The 16,691-nt window shown below is 43.5% G+C and overlaps 1 protein-coding gene and 1 pseudogene across 5 annotated transcripts in view; one reads left to right on the top strand and one right to left on the bottom strand.

Moving 5' to 3' along the window:
- The window catches only part of LOC105480142 (myoferlin), a 172,915-nt gene that overhangs the window by 89,543 nt on the left and 66,681 nt on the right, over positions 1-16,691 (bottom strand). For all 5 annotated transcript variants that reach the window (XM_011738667.3, XM_011738672.3, XM_011738655.3 and 2 more), the window contains 11 exons: positions 12,261-12,427; positions 11,475-11,603; positions 7,138-7,200; positions 7,004-7,054; positions 5,835-5,865; positions 4,751-4,866; positions 3,934-4,060; positions 1,971-2,074; positions 1,329-1,397; positions 1,186-1,229; positions 94-176 (listed from right to left, as the gene is read on the bottom strand). In XM_011738667.3, the coding sequence (XP_011736969.2) occupies positions 94-176; positions 1,186-1,229; positions 1,329-1,397; positions 1,971-2,074; positions 3,934-4,060; positions 4,751-4,866; positions 5,835-5,865; positions 7,004-7,054; positions 7,138-7,200; positions 11,475-11,603; positions 12,261-12,427 (984 nt within the window). The remainder of the gene's footprint in view (positions 1-93; positions 177-1,185; positions 1,230-1,328; positions 1,398-1,970; positions 2,075-3,933; positions 4,061-4,750; positions 4,867-5,834; positions 5,866-7,003; positions 7,055-7,137; positions 7,201-11,474; positions 11,604-12,260; positions 12,428-16,691) is intronic.
- LOC105480135 (peptidyl-prolyl cis-trans isomerase NIMA-interacting 4 pseudogene) lies at positions 5,187-5,620 on the top strand (annotated as a pseudogene).

The raw sequence follows: 16,691 nt of genomic DNA, 5'->3' as shown, positions 1-16,691 counted from the left end.
CACATTTGGCTTCTAAGAAACCAAACCTACTGTTTATTTTTTTCTCCAGAAGTTCTGTATCCAGTCTTGCTCTAGATCTGTTGAATGACTTACCTTCCACTTCCCCACCAGAGGCAGCAATTTTAGAGAGGTGTAGATATGTTGTTCCAACTACATCATTTTTAGTAAGACGGTCCCTATGTAAAATAATAATAATAATAATAGGTTAAGAGCTCCATCTATGAAGATATGTCGTTTCAACAATTTAAAAAAGTTAGAACTGGAAAATACCCCAGACTTCAGAAATGATCATGCCCAGTGGGCCTCAAACTTAATTGTACTTAGTAATCAACTGGAGACTTCTCACCCTCATCTCCTGTCCACATTTTTAATTCAATAAGCCTACAGTGAGGACCAAGAGTTTGCATTTATAAGTATATCCCAATTGATTCTGATACAGATGGTCTTCCAACCACCCTTTAGAAACACTGATCTAGTGAAGTAATTCATTCTGAAGTTATTAAATTGCAATTGTACAGAGAGGCCAAGGGATGTGCCTATGATTACACTCAATACCACTGTCATAAAATGAATTAATCAATTATAGGCAGATTACATAATTACGATCATGATGATGATGGTAATGATACTTGTCATGTTTCCACTTTCAGGGAGCTAAGGGTGCCTGCTGAATGCTACATCCAACTAGAACATTCCAAGAACGGTCTTGTTATGGCCAATCAGTGCTAGGAGGCTGGTCTAGTAAAAATTCCATCAGAACATTTCAAGGACTTTTCCTTGCCTTCATTGAGGTAGTTTTACCATTTTCTTTTTTAACAATAACAATGAATTGCTCTCAGAATGTTTTGGTGATTCTTCCCAAGAAATGCTTGACTGTATTTCTGAAGTCTATTCTGGACAGCCTAATGATATTTAAATCCCTGATCTCTTATCTTGGGGCATTTTCAGAGCACATTCCCCTTCTTTTGTTTATGAGCAGTTGGACCGAAATAATCAAAGCTTTTTTTGCAGTAACACTATTATTAAATTTTGTTTTAAGAAAACACCCAGTTCCAGGAGCAATTCATCCTTTCCTCTGGAAGAAAAGCAAAATACCAGAAAGAGACCATCCAGAGTAATGTTTCACAATATTCAAATATTTAATTCTTTTATGTTGAATTAGACATGTATCTATTTTCAACTCACCAGTCATATACTGTTAGTTTTATTTTTTCACACACTGAAGGAAACTATAAAAATGAAACAGAAAAAAGTAGTTATTTCTCGATGATTTAGTAATTATTAAAGTAAGTACTCTTACTTTTTCTGAAAAAAAAAGAAAGCCAAACCTTGATCTGAAGATTGACGACCTGATTCCACTCTGGGTTTGCATTTTTCTCAATTATGTTTGTACAAACCTGCAAAATCACCAAAGCAAAAGTGTAGGTTTTCAAGTTTCCAAGTTCTAAAAGTTTACAATCTATGCATACTAGATTATGACTTTACCAGTTTACTTATATACTTAAGAACCTGGTTGAACTTTTTCTTGATGATTTGTGAAATATGAAATGGGTTTAACGTTAATCATTGCTGTTTCAATGCACCAGGAACTTGTTTTTAACCATTTTTTTCATTAGGTCTCTGTCCTACAGCATTTAGCAGGGATGGGTGCGGCTGGCCAGAGAGCTTGCCTAAGGTTAAGATAATGTTTGGACCTGAAAAGCAGTTCCAGAAATTCAGTGGTAGCCTTCCCTATGTTAATCTCTCAAAAGACTGAATTTTCTAATTTGTGTTCTGCATACTTTCCACTCCAAAATAAACCTGTGGAGAAGTCTGGCGTGTTCAGACTCAGATAATCTGTGTTCCCGCAGAGTGCCCGGCTCATCAGGGGGCTATTTTAACAAAGAGTAAGTAGGAATTCACTCCAAGGAAAGCACAGTGGTTTTAAATACTTATTCTTAGCAGCATCTGCATTTAGATCATGTACGAACCTTTTTTCCGGCAAAGGAAACTTCTACAAAAGGATCCACGAGATTTTTCTTATCTGCATTGCCTCCAAATATTTCCTTTACTGTCTGTGAGAAGGCATCATCCACTGAAAGGTGATAGTTATACAGCAGAAATGAAATTCAATTCTCTTAAAAACAGCAGAAATTTGGCAAAATTTTAAAAGTTCTCTTATACATCAAAATAGTTGCAACAGGCTAGGCGCAGTGGCTCATGCCTGTAATCCCAGCACTTTGAGAGGCCAAGGCAGGTGGATCACAAGGTCAGAAGATCAAAGCCATCCTGGCCAACGTGGTGAAACCCCTTCTCTACTGAAAATACAAAACTTAGCTGGGTGTGGTGGTATACGCTTGTAATCCCAGCCGCTCGGGAGGCTGAGGCAGGAGAATTGCTTGAACCTGGGAGGCAGAGATTGCAGTGAGCCAAGATCATGCCACTGCACTCCAGCCTGGTGACAGAGCGAGACTCAGTCTCAAAACAAACAAACAAACAAAATTAGCCAGGTGTGGTGGCACATGCCTGTAATCCCAGCCACTTGGGAGGCTGAGGCACGAGAATCACTTGAATCTTGCAGTTAGCCAAGATCAAGCCAGTATATGCCAGCCTCCAGCCTGGGTGACAGAGTGAGACTATCTCAAAAAAAAAAAAAAAACGACTTGATCTTTTATGGAGGAAAAAAATACAACACATTTCATTCAGTGAGAGTAAGAGATGATTCTCAAACTCAGGCCTGCTTTCAATCGGGAGAAAGGTACTATAGGTCAAAATGATATAGTCCTAGTCTTTTTCAGAGAAATTCAAGAAAATTTGGCATAATCACAAATAATACACTTAACTACAATCTACAGTTGATTAAGCTAAAAAGTAAATAGAGATCAGGATTTTAATTTATTTACTTCATTTTATGTATTTCTTTCTTCTTTAAAAAAAAAAAATAGAGACAGAGGTCTTGCTATGTTGCCCAGGCTGGTCTTGAACTCCTTGCCTCAAGCAATCCTCCTACCTTGGCCTTCCAAAGCGCTGGGATTATAGGCATGAGCCACTGCATCCGGCCCATTTGACACATTTTTGAGAGAAAGGTGGGTATGGGGAGGTCCTATAATACCATCTTTTAAGACCATACGATCTTAAAAGAGGAAAAGGATTCCCAAGAAAAGCAGCAAATCCTGAAGAGACCCATGGCCTGTATAGTGGGTGCAGCCTCCTGGGGACTTGGAGAAGGATCCCATGTCCCAGAGCCCAGCAGGAACCAGACAGGCCCAGCAAGGCAGATAGGAGGCTGGGCCATCAGCCGTGACAGAGGGATAACCAGACTAGTTCCTATAAATGGAATCACTAGAAGCGATCGGGGTGTTACTACCCTTTGCTCAGCACCTTTTTTTTTTTTTTTTTTTTTGAGATGGAGTTTCACTCTGTTGCCCAGGCTTGAGTGCAGTGGCATGGCTCACTGCAACCTCCGCCTCCTCGGTTCAAGTGATTCTCATGCCTCAGCCTCCCAGGTAACTGGGATTACAGGCACCTGCCACCACGCCCAGCTAATTTCAGCTATTTTTTTTTTTTTTTTATAGCTGGATAGCAAACACCTTGATTTGATAACAGTTCACATTTTCATTTGGGATGAAAGGGGTTGGAAGTGCTGACTGCTCATGTCTCTTTAGCATCCTCTAGAATAAAGAGAAGATACAGAACATTGATAGAAGAAGAGAGAGAGCCAAATGGGCCAAAGGCAGGTACTCAACAAGGAACACGATCAGCAACCAACTGGCTGTGCCATGAGCCTGCTCAGGTAGCTTTCAACGGGACCAGAATGAATGAAAATAAGCCCATGAAGCCCTTTCAGAAGAAAAACATACGATAGGGACACCAATCACTATTAGAGTTTGATTTTAACACATCTCATCACGTAGATAACCGACAATTCTGGGGCAAGATTAAATCAGTACATACTCTGGGGAATGTCCTCAGCTCGGTAGATTTTCAGCAAGAAGGTCACCCACCGGAGGGCGATGCCAGCAGGGAGTAACAAATTACTCTCCACATCATCACTGTCATTATCACGATCTCGTCTCTCAGGCTATTAGGGGCACATGATTTAAATTATACATACAGAAAAGCAGCACTTGGAAAAAGCCAGATGAATGCTTATAAAATGAAACCATTCAGAATTGTTTCCATTAGGACTTCCTGTGTTTGGGGCTTAAGAGTTCAACCTACCATCAACCACCAGTTTTCCTTCAACCTCAAAACTGCTCCACAAAATCAGTGCTCATATTTTTTTGTATCTTTCTGTCATTTTATGAGCACCAAATAGTAAGAGAAAGAGAGAGAGAGAGAGAGAGAGAGAGAGAGAGAGAGAGAGAGAGTGTGTGTTTCTGATGTCCCTTCAACTTCTCTCTGGCCACTTCTGCACTTTGCCGCCCAGTTTCCTAGAATAATCACTAACCATTTAGGTAGCAATGCCTAATTCTGCAAGTAAGTCATGCTTTCTAGATAAAAGCAGTCTTTCTAATGATGCAAGGACATTGTAAAAACACATGCATCTTTTCTCAATTAAACGCTCACTCATAGACACCAGATAGGAGTCTAAGCAAGCTAGAATGGTAAGTCCATGATGAAGAAAAGAACAGCTTTTGAAGAATAGGGGCAATCAGAGGGTACTGACGGCAAGCTGTGCTCCATTTCACAATTACCCATGCCCACAGGCTTAACTCTTGGTCTTCTTTCTTAGTGAGAAGTGTAGAAAGTAGAGAACGTAAGGACTCACAGGAGGCTCATCTCCGGTTCCCAGGACAAACATGCTGACTTTCATATAACCTTTAGAACCTGAACTGGTATCTTCCGGGTCATTGAGAAGCAGCCACTTTCTCATGACAGCATGGCCTAAAATAGAGAAGGAGTAAAAGGAAAGGGACATGCTAACGAGATGCTGATAGGTCTGTGATTCCTCTGCCATAAGATAAACTGCATTTTCTTGGAAGCCTCCTCATGACACACCAAATTCCCCAGATGAGTCTCCACTTTCATGTCTTGTTTTTTACTCTCCCTGTACACCACCCCCACCATTCTGTCCTCATGTGACAAACAAGACTAAGCTGTACCAACTAGTTTTATAATTTAATTTTGATAAGGTCAGAATATCCTCACGAAACATAGAAATCATCTATTTTGAATGTTAAGATAAAAAAATTAGACATTTCAACGGCAACTGGAGCAGTTCAGAGTTCAACAACAAGCTTCCAAGATGCCGCCCAAAGGAAAAAGTGGTTCTGGAAAAGCGGGGAAAGGGGGAGCAGCCTCTGGGAGTGACAGTGCTGACAAGAAGGCTCAAGGTCCCAAAGGTGGTGGCAATGCAGTAAAGGTCAGACACATTCTATGTGAAAAACATGGCAAAATCATGGAAGCCGTGGAAAAGTTAAAGTCTGGGATGAGATTCAATGAAGTGGCCTCACAGTATAGTGAAGATAAAACCAGGCAAGGGGGCGACTTGGGTTGGATGACCAGAGGGTCCATGGTGGGACCATTTCAAGAAGCAGCATTTGCCTTGCCTGTAAGTGGGATGAATAAGCCTGTGTTTACAGACCCGCCGGTTAAGACGAAGTTTGGATATCATATTATGGTTGAAGGAAGAAAATAAAATCATATGAAAGACTAAAAAAAAAAAAAAAAAATTAGACATTTGTACTAAGCTACTGTTATTTATTCCCACTAAGCATCCTCTCTTCTCCCTAATATTTTTTAAAAATTCCTTTAATTCTTTGATCCCCCAGATTGTCTTGATTCCTGGAATCATCTTCAGAGTTAGAAGGAATGAATTTAAGACTTCAAATTGATGGGAGAATATTACTTACCAGGTTCATCATAAACAAATCCAACATCAATCTGGGAAAACAATAATCAAAAGTAGTCTAAGTAGATTTTAAAATCAGTCTAGTCACTTTAAAGAAGCCATCATTATTATATGTCAATATCATATCTTGATTACACTTAAATTTCCTTGAGACCCAACATTTCCATCTTATCCTCTGTATCCCCAGTGCCTTGTCTGATGTGTGGCACATGGAAGACTCTTAGTAAATCACTATTGAATGAATGAGCTAGTCTTAGGGCTGGAAGAGACCACGGAAGCAAAGTGACCAATATGTCCCAATCTGCCTGGGTTATTCTCAATTTTACCACTAAAGTCCCAGGCAAAGTGGGACCATTGGTCATCCTACAGAAATTCACCTGGCCCAGTTTCCTGTCCAATTCTCCTCCTCTTCCTCCTCCTCCTCCTCCAGCTAATGCTACTATTAATATAACCATTGATTGTGTACTTCAGTGTGCCAGGTACCGTGCTAGGTGCTTTACACATACCATCTCATTTACTTTTCTCAATCACCTCATTTTACAGATGAAGAAACTGAGGATCAGAGAGATTGAGTTCCTCTGGGACATGTGGCTACTTGGTGGCAGACAGGGTATGAACACAGGTCTGCCTGACCCAGATCATCCTCTAGGACTTCTAGTGACTAGAGCTCCTTTCTTGGAGAGACAGCCTATTCCACATAGAATTGCTGGGAAGAAGCCAGCCGAGAATTTGTCCTTTCATTCCAGTGAGAGTTACTTAGAGAAACATCCTGAATATCTTGCCTTGTTTGGCTTTCCTTTCACACTCTGCATTTATCATAACTGGCTTTACAGATGGAGCTCTGGGGCCCCCAGTAAGTGGAGGTGGATGGTGGGCTTCTTGCCATGGTCAACACCCCTCCCCTCTGTGGCAGTGGATTTGCTTCCATCCACAGACACAACCCTGGGAAGGGCCCTGATATGGCAGCTTCAGGTCATCTTACTTTGAGAGCTCTGTTCAGTGTTACACTTTGGAAATAGACAAGCCCCAGGCAGCCTTCAGCAAGCGTCATCATGCTGAACCCTTACACATTCCCAAGATGCCACCAAGATGGGTACACAGGAATCACATTTCTATTATGAAAGTTCTCATCTTTCTGTAAGTTGAATGAAGCAGACTGTTGTCACCCACCTTAAATTCCCCCATCAGACAATCTGCCCGCAGAGAGTGAGAATTATAAACCTGCAAGAAAGAAGAGTAGTGAAGAAATGATTGGCTTTGCCTGGCAGTGAGTGAGCAGTACCTTCCTACGCGCTGACCCTTACCCGGATGCTGATGATCTCATCCATCAATTCAGAAGGGGTCATGTTGACATTGTAGAAAAACAACTGCCAAAACAATAGAGCAGATGTTTAAATGTTAACAGGGGATTCGGATTTAGTGGGATCTGATGCTATAATTTTGGGGGCCCTCCTAAAAAAATACAAAACATAAATTCAAAATTAGTTTTGACCATGTGAACACATGGCAAGGCCTGGAGTTTAAGCCCCGGAGTTTAAGCTTCATGGTAAACCTACTTCTTCATGTTGGAAAAAGGAGAAAGGAGTCAATAACAAATACAGCATTTAGTTAACTAAATAAAATTGTTCACCTGGGACTAGATATCTAAAGGCTAAATGATGTAAAGATCCAAGCCTAAGCAGGTATAGGGGTACACCTCTGTAATCCCAACACTCAGGAGGCTGAGATGAGAGGAGTGCTTGAGCCCAGGAGTTCAAGGTCAGCCAGGGCAATATAGTGAGAAGCCATCTCAAAAAAAAAAAAAAAAAAAAAAAGAGGGAAAAAGATCCAAGGTGACTTCATGTTGCAATGCTTACTAAAACAATTGCTTACAGCTGGCATGACCTGGCGTGTGTTTTAAATTTCTCTGATATCTTTAGCTCTGTTAGTGTCTAGTGACTCTAATTTTACTCCAAGAAAGCATCTTTAAAGACAATTTTGCCCATTAAATTAAGTTAGTGCCTCAGCAAAGTCAATATTGACCACATTGTAAAAGCTAATTTTAAGAAGGTTGATTCTTGGGATATGAATATTAGGTATATAGGAGGTTTAACCATGTTAGGCTAATAAATGTTAATCCTAAAAGAAAAAGATTGAGCATTTATTCCAGCTGAGACTTTTTCCTCCAACTTTTTACTTAGGAATATTTGTAATCTACGGGAAAGCTGAAAGAATGGTAAAATAAATACCACCTTTCACCTATGTTCACCAATTGTTCCATTTTTGGACACTTGCTTTATCTTTCTCTTTTTTAAACTGAACCATTTGTAAGAATGTTCTAGATATCATGACACTTCACCCCTTCAAAATACATTTACATGCATCTCCTAAGAGCAAGGACATCTTCCTATATAATTGCAATACCATTATCATAACCAAGAAATTTAACATCTAACATACAATTTTCACATTTCTCCAATCATCCCTACAAAAAAATTTCAGCTTTTCAAAGAAATCTAGGATCTATGCAAGAATCATACATTGCATTTGGTTTTTGAGTCTCTTCAGCTTCCTTTTTATAAAGAACAGTGCTATTTCCTTCTTTGTTTCTTGTGTTTTTCCTTGCTTCTTGTTCTTCTTTAAATAGAGATGAAGTTTCACTATGTTGCTCAGGCTGGTCTTGAACTACTGGCCTCAAGTGATCTTCCTGCCTTGGCCTCCCAAAGTACTGGGATTACAGGCATAAGCCACCATGCCCATTGTTTTGTAGAATATCCCATAGTCTAGACTTGGGTGAATGTTTCCTCACTTGGATGCAAATTGGCCATTTGACAAGACTTGACACAGGTGATATTGATCACTTCCATTATACCACCTGAGGACACCACATCATTTTTTTTTTTTTTGTTCCCATTATTGATGATAATAAGTTTAATATTATTTGGTTAAAAAGATATATATAGGCTAGGATTTTTTTTTTTTTTTTTAAAGACAGTCTTGCTGTGTTGCCCAGGCTGGAGTGCAGTGGCATGATCTTGGCTCAATGTAACCTCTGCCTCCAGGGTTCAAGCAATTCTCCTGCCTCAACCTCCCAAGTAACTGGGATTACAGCCACCCATCACCATGCCAGGCTAAATTTTTGTTGTGAGACAGAGTCTCACTCTGTCACCCAGGCTGGAGGGCAGTGGCCTGATCTTGGCTCAATGCAACCTCCTCCCAGGTTCAAGCAATTCTCCTGCCTCAGCCTCCTGAGTAGCTGGGACTACAGGTGCGTGCCACCACACCCGGCTAATTGTTTGTATTTTTAGTAGAGACAGGGTTTCACCATGTTGTCCAGGCTGGTCTTGGACTCCTGATCTTCAGTGATTTACCCACCTCGGCCTCCCAAAGTGCTGGTACTACAGGCGTCAGCCACCATGCCTGGCCAGGCTAGAAATTTTTTTAGTAAACCTCATATATATATATATATATATATATATATATATATATATGTTTTTAATCATCTTACTTTTGTTTCTCCTATCCCATACAATTTTTTTATTGATTAAGGTACTGGTCTTCTCTTTTGCCAAGGGAGCTAATCCCCCTCAAACTCATTAAAATGGGAAAATTCTGAGGAAGGTGGAGATGTTTGCTGGGCTCCTGGGAATGCAGCTGAGTCAACAGGAAACCTGCATTATCAATGCATCGACAGGGTTTACGCGTTAGGCCCAAGTAATCCAGCATCTTGCCTCCTCCCCTCCCCATCCAGTCGTGCCCTCAACGTGAATCTCTCTGCCTTCCCTGAAGTCCATTTCCAGTGCCCCATCTCTGTGCACCCCCTACCTCTCGTGAGAATGTGTATACTACTGTACTTGGCTGCCTGCTGTCGTCTGCGATTCCTTTGATGGGGAGAGGTTATAGGTGAGAAGAAAATGGGGCCTTCTGCAGAGCTGGAAGCCAGTTTGAACAAAGGGGAAGAAAGAGAAATGCTGCATGGAAGAAACCATGTCTTTTCTGAACAAAGAGGAAAAAAAGAAAAAAGGACAAATGCCAGGGTTGGGATTAGAGGCTACAGGGAATGAAGAGGAAGTGTGATAAGACAGGCCTGGGCTGGAGAGCAGAGCAGGAGATACAGGCCTGAGGAATCCCAGAAATGTGTCTCCTCAGCACAGTTGGGCAAGACTCTGAAAAGTTCCCTAAGTATATCATTTCTCCCCACAGCCCAGTCACGGAGTTTTGTGGCATTTGAGATGGTTGTCAAGGTATTGCGTATTTTTGTGGAGTGTTATAAAAGAGGGCAATAGAACAGGCTAAATTCTCACTATGGGAGGCAGGGCACAGTGCCTCACGTCTGTAATCCCAGCACTTTGCAAGGCCAAGGTAGGTGGAACACCTGAGGCCAGGAGTTTGAGACCAGCCTGGACAACATGGCAAAACCCCATCTCTACTAAAAATACAAATATTAGCTGAGCGTGGTGGTGTGTGCCCGTAGTTCCACCTACTCAGGAGGCTGAGGTGAGAGGATTGCTTCAGCCTGGGAGGTGGAGGTTGCAGTGAGCTGAGATTGCACCACCACACTCCAGCCTTGGCAACAGAGAGAGACTCTGTCTCAAAAAAAAAAAAAAAAAAAAAAAAAAAAATCAGTATGGGGGGCAAAACAAACAAAACCCCTGTGTGCTAATAACTGATTTCCTTTAACATACATTATTTTTGCAGCCAAGTATGTTTTGACACCTCTAAAAAACTGGATTAGTCACAGAGAGTTGTCCCTCAGAGACACCTTGCTAATCAGAATAAGCAAAGGTAGATTTAGGAGACATTGCGTCCTCTCTCATAAGGGTCGAAGGGATCCATCAGGAAGGGATCATCAAGAAGCTGTCACAAAAACACCAGAAAGGCAACAGCATCTCTGAGAGCCACTGACAGACGGGACCAGGTACTTTTTTTTTTTTTTAAAGGCATCTCATTATATTGCCCAGGCTGGTCTTGAACATCTGGGCTCAAGCACTCTTGCCATCTCAGCCTCTTGAGTGTTGGGATTACAGGTGTGTACCCCCATACCTGCTTAGCCTTGGATCTTCACATCATTTAGCGTTTAGATATCTAAAAGCTAGATACCTTTTAGATTGTCCCAAGTGGACAATTTTATTTAAGTAAATGCTGGCTGGGCGCAGTGGCTCACGCCTGTAATCCTAGCACTTCGGCGGTGGGTGGATAACTTGAGGTCAGGAGTTTGAGACTAGGCTAACATAGTGAAACCTCGTCTCTACTGAAAATACAAAATTAGCCGGGTGTGGTGGTGCATGCCTGTCATCCCAGTTACTCGGGAGGCTAAGGCAGAGGGATCACTTGAACCCCGGAGGTGGAGGTTGCAGTGAGCCGAGATCACACCACTGCACTCCAGCCTGGGCAACAAGAGCAAAACTCTGTCTCAAAAAAAAAAAAAAAAAAAAAAAGGCTACATTTGTTACTTACCCATTTCTCCAGAAGTGGGTTTACCACGAAGCTTAAACTCCAGGGCTTTGTCCAAGACCCTGCCATGTGTTCACATGGTTACACCTAATTTTGTTCCCGTGATCTCTGATTGGAACTCAGTGGTGTCTTCACCCGTGAAGCTGCTCCCATGTTTCCCTCCCCTGTGGGACTCGCGAGCAGAAACATGCCCTCTCAACCCCTTTACCTCATCAAAAAATGGGTTGTTTCCTCTCTTGATTCTTGTTCGGTGTGTCTGGCCACAGACGTGAACTTTGACCACAGGCCTTATGTTGTTGCCACTTAACTGTCGGCCTTCAATCACCCGGACGCGGATCTGCAGCACAGAAGCGGGGTGGTCACCCATCCTTTCCCAGCACGTGGGATCCTTAGGCTCCTCAGGTGTTGCTTCATTTCCTTCGCCTACTACGATTGCTAACACCAGGCCAGGGCAGCGGTGTGGTACACCAGGTGCTACCAATTGGGCGGGGCCACGTGGGCTCATTCCCAAGACGAGAACTGGGGTTGGGTTACAGAGACCAAGAGCAGCTGTGGGGATGAAATCATTCAAAGCCGGCCTGGGAAAGGGCAGGGCAGGTGGAGGTCACTGCTCAGACTCCAGCCGGGCACCTGGTCTTGCCGAGCCTAGTGATGAACCAACTCCACAGCTGCCTCCCAAGTCTAAGACAGTGCCCAGAGCTACGAAACAGACAGTGTTTGTGCTTCTATTCTTTGGTTAGCTCTTTCCTTCTGCCAAAGGGAAGGAGAATTACAGTTTTATTTCTCTGGAGACTGTCATCTGGTTGGACTAAACCCACTTGTGCCTGCAGAAGAAAGATGGAGAGCTTTGCTTACTGGGTTTATGCACTGACATCTCCCTTTACTGGTTGAGCCATTGTCCATTGGAATAGGTCCACTGAAACATCACTGCAATTGCCAGCAGATGGGCAGTGTGAAGATTAAACAAAGATGCAGAGCACCAGGCCGTTCCTACCTGGAAGTCCTGTGGCTTATTGGACAGCATCCGCCGACTGTTCTTTGCTTTGGTGAGTCTCCGAGCAAGCTGAGCTTCCGACACCGTCCCAACTGGCCCCTTAGGCCCAGGGCCCCTGACTGCATTGTCCAACCTGTCTTCATCACCTTCATCTTCTTCCCCATCTCCTAAAATATCAGAAAGAAACCAAGTGAGGGATAGCCCTTATCCTGTAAATGTCCGAAGGCTCAGGTTTCCAGGACACAGTTTTGTCTGCCATCATGTTTTAAGTGTTCCTAAAGTGGCAGGTGGAGGAGATCCTCTTGGTGACATTGACTTGGGACTTCTTGTGACTTGGAAAAATTCTTTAGGAAAATGTGTTCACAGTGCATCGGGGCTCTTGCTCAGGCTGCCTTCAAAAGAGACCAAGAGAATGGCAGAGATCACAGGGACAATGAGAGGAGGTGGCACCATCGCACCCAGCCAGGGATTGCTAAGTTCTCATCAGTGTTAGGATGGAGAAAGGAAGAAACGCTATGGAACACTGAAGTCTTGCAAGGACAGGCTTCAACTCCATCCCTCCCACTGCAGATCTTTTCTCTAGAGATCTGCTAGTGAACTATTTACACTGTTTCCTGCTTGAACCTCCTAATTCACAACTGCTCTTTCCACCCTCATGGCAGAAAAGAAACTCTCCTCATTTTCTTGCCAAGCACCAAGGTGATCATCGTGCTCTCCCTTCCTCCTCCTGGCTTGTCACTTTCACACACACGTGTCCTCTCTTTTCTCCCCCTACCTTTCCTCTGCACTCAGGAAAAGGTTTACCTTGCTCAGCAGGGTGAAAATCTCAACCCTCTGACATGCATTAGATCCTACTACCTCCTGAATATTTTCAGGCTCCCCAGATGTCTCCTCTCTCTTGTGTACCTCCAGGGGTTCCGTCTCTATTGCAGCCTTTCCTATGCCTTCAAGTAGACACAGATCTTTCTCTCCTCACAAAACCAAAAACCAAAAATCAACTCTGCCCACTACCTCTCCCCTTTCTTTTATTCACGAGTTCTTTGAAACTCACTGACAAACTTTTCTTTTCTTAATACACAAAGAGTTAAAACTTCTGGTAATCTGTACAACATAATCTAAGAGAGCCTAGAAGACAAGCCACCCTGTCTAGAACGCTGCTTTTGGATGCTGAAACTCCTTCTCTACGATGCAAGATCATGAAACAGATTTAATTTCCACAGACAGTCACCTGTCAGTCATTCACATCCTGGTATGAATGAGTTTCATCAGATTACTATGTAGCATGGCTCTTGAAATCTTGGGTTCTGAAGCTGTGCAGCCTGGGTTCAAATGCATTCCCCACCTTCCACTTTCCAGCTATGTGAGTCTGAGTAAGTTTCTTAATTTCTCTAAGCTTCAGTTTCTTCATTTGTTAAAAGGGTAAAATAATGGTATTTACCACAGGATGACTGTAAAGGTGTAATTATCTATAGCTGAAGTCTTTAGCACAGTATCTGGCATGCAGCAGCACCCAATAAATTAACTTTTTATTTTTCAGTTTTGCTGTGTAATCAGTTTCAGTCAGTGTCTTTGTCTGTTTGGGCTGCTATAACAAAATACCGCAAACTGGGTGGCTTTTAGACAACAGAAATTTATTTCTTATGGTTCTGCAGGTGGGGAAGTCCAAGATCAAGGCACTGGCGGATTTGGTGTCTGGTGAGGGTCCACTTCCTGGTACACAGTTGGAGCCTTCTCTGCCTCCCACGGTAGAAGGAGCAAAGGAGCTCCCTTGGGCCCATTTTTATCAGGGCACTAATCCCATGCACGAGGGCTCTGCCCCCGTGACCTAATCACCTCCCTAAAGGCCCCACTGCCTAATACCATCACCTTCAGGGTTAGGATTTCAATGGATGAATTGTGGAGGGACACAAACATTCAGACCATTGCAACTGGAAGGGGCTTCTTCTGGAGCACAGGACATTTCCTGGAACCAGCTATGTGGGGCATAGGGATGGGGCACTAGAGTGGGCAGCACAGCAGGCAGGGGGCCCATAGTGAGGAAGAGGCAGCCACCAGGGAAGAGGGGGCCTCCATATGCACTGCTTTGCAATTTAGCCCAGGGTGGGCCCTGCTCCTCACCATCCATTCATTCATGCTTTGCCCATCCTAGTCTGGCTTCTGTTCTTCAAAGCTCAGTGCCCTTTTCTGTATCTCCATATTGGATCTTCCACAGCCTTGAACACCAGTGCTCATATACATATTTTTAGATCATGGCAGCTCTCCTCCCCTGATCTACTTTTTTGGGTTCTTCTGTGGGCCCCTGTTTTTGTCTCCTACTCATTGAGTGTGACTTCCTACTCTGTCCTCCGATCCTTTGACTCAACACTCTCTAGATCCTCACTTCACACTTCCTTCAAGTAGCCATGGACCTACAGAATGTTGTCCTAGAAGGGACCTTAGAGATCCTTCATCCAACCTACCCTTCACCCCATTTTACGGACAGAAAACCTGAGGTCCAGAAAGCTGAGGCAACTTGCCTGTGGTTAAGTGATTAGAAGCTGAGCTAAAACCAGGACCAAGTTTTCACCCTGTCTCACTGGTTTAAAACTGGATTTAAAACCAGGCTGCAGGTGAAGGACATGTTGTCCTGCTAGTACCTCAACATCTTTTTCAGGCTACTGAGAAAACCTCATGGAAGCCAAAGATAAGGAATCTTTGTCCTCTGCAAGATGATCTGGGCCTCCTCTTGCCTAGTCTTGAAGAGACGTCAAAAAAAGGGCTTACCTGGTTTTTCTCTTAGGGCACCTGAATGCAAGCTCTTGGAATCTTCTTTGTCCTACTCTCTACCAGGTAAGTTCCTCTCCTCCTTCATTTTCAGATGAAACATACTGTCTTCCAACACACCCTCCCTACCTTTTCCAGATGGAGTCAGTCCCACTCTGTCCTACCCACACACATTGTTCTTTCTAGTCCTTGCCACACAGTCTTGCACCTGCTTGTCAACCCATAGGCTTCCCCTACTCCCAGGCATTTCAGAAGCAGGGAGCTTGCCTTTGTTTCTTTGTATCTGTTGGGAACGGGCCTTCAAATCTGGCCATAAACTGGCCCCAAAACTGACCATAAACAAAATCTCTGCAGCACTGTGAAGAGAAGAAAGATGAAAGAGCTTTTCGTGATGTTCACGGTGGCCATGATACCCACGTTGAAGGTTGTGGGTTTACTGGAATGAGGGCAAGTAACACCTGGCCCACCCAGGGCAGAAAACCGCTTAAGGTGTTCCTAAGCCACAAACAATAGCATGAGCGATCTCTGCCTTAAGGACATGTTCCTGCTGCAGATAACTAGCCAGAGCCCATCCCTTTGTTTCCCATAAGGAATACTTTTAGTTAATCTATAGAAACAATGCTTATCACTGGCTTGTTGTCAATAAATATGTGGGTAAATCTCTGTTCCTGGCTCTCAGTTCTGAAGGCTGTCAGCCCCGATTTCCCACTCCACACTCTATATTTCTGTGTGTGTGTCTCTAATTCCTCTAGTGCCACTGGGTTAGTATCTGCCCCATGCCTTACAGAACACCTTACATAAAGTATATAGAAAGGGCTTGATAAATGTGGAATGAGTAAATAAATGGGAAGGGAAACAGGATCCCAGGCACAAATGTGCCTTCACATTTGAAAAACTACTGAACAGCTCTCAGAAAAGAATACCTAGACGGCTGAAGGGGTGCTCCTCCCAACCTTGGCACCAGCCTCAGGGAAGCACTGGGGGCCAGGCGCCTTCCCTCTGCAAACCTGTCCTGGACCAAAAAATGGCTGGGGCTGATAGCTGTTGGTTTCCTCCAAACGACGAAGACGAACTTCCTTCCGTCATCCTGGGCCTAAGTGGGACTTCTTCCTTGCCTTAAATTATACCATTTTGGGCCAGTGATTGTTTATGGCAGTAAGCAGGAGAAAAAGTCGGGGTCAATCATACCCCTTTGCAATGCTGGACTCTGGACAAGTACTCATTACATTCTCAACGGATGCTCTAGAATCAGCCTGCAGATAACGAACAGCCAATTTCTTCTGGGAACGTCTTCCGCTATTCAGACTTTAGGCTAAAGGGATGAGTCAGAGGAAACCAGCCTAAGCCATGGTGACAGCCAGCTTCTGTGCCTTGCAGCAGAAGAATATTCGAGCAGGAAACCTCCCCTTTATGTGGCAGGAAGCTGCAGGGGATTAAACAATGGTATGGGCTCCACAAAGAATGCTATGGGTTCCACAAAGAATGAGGGGGCCCCTACGGCACTGTTAAACACACCCTCATGTGCAAGCTGTGTCATGAGCAAAATGCTAGCAGTTGTGCTGGCAGGCCCTGTTCATGAGACCCAGGCATGAGTGTGATCCACAGCCAAGTGGATCTACAAAGAGCAACTCTTTCACCAACACAGAGGGCCACACCAAGTCAGCAATC

Source organism: Macaca nemestrina, chromosome 9 (assembly GCF_043159975.1).
Source record: "Macaca nemestrina isolate mMacNem1 chromosome 9, mMacNem.hap1, whole genome shotgun sequence".
NCBI lineage: Eukaryota > Metazoa > Chordata > Mammalia > Primates > Cercopithecidae > Macaca > Macaca nemestrina.
The sequence above is the reverse complement of the archived record's forward strand: the minus strand, read 5'-3'. Positions and strand labels throughout refer to the sequence as shown.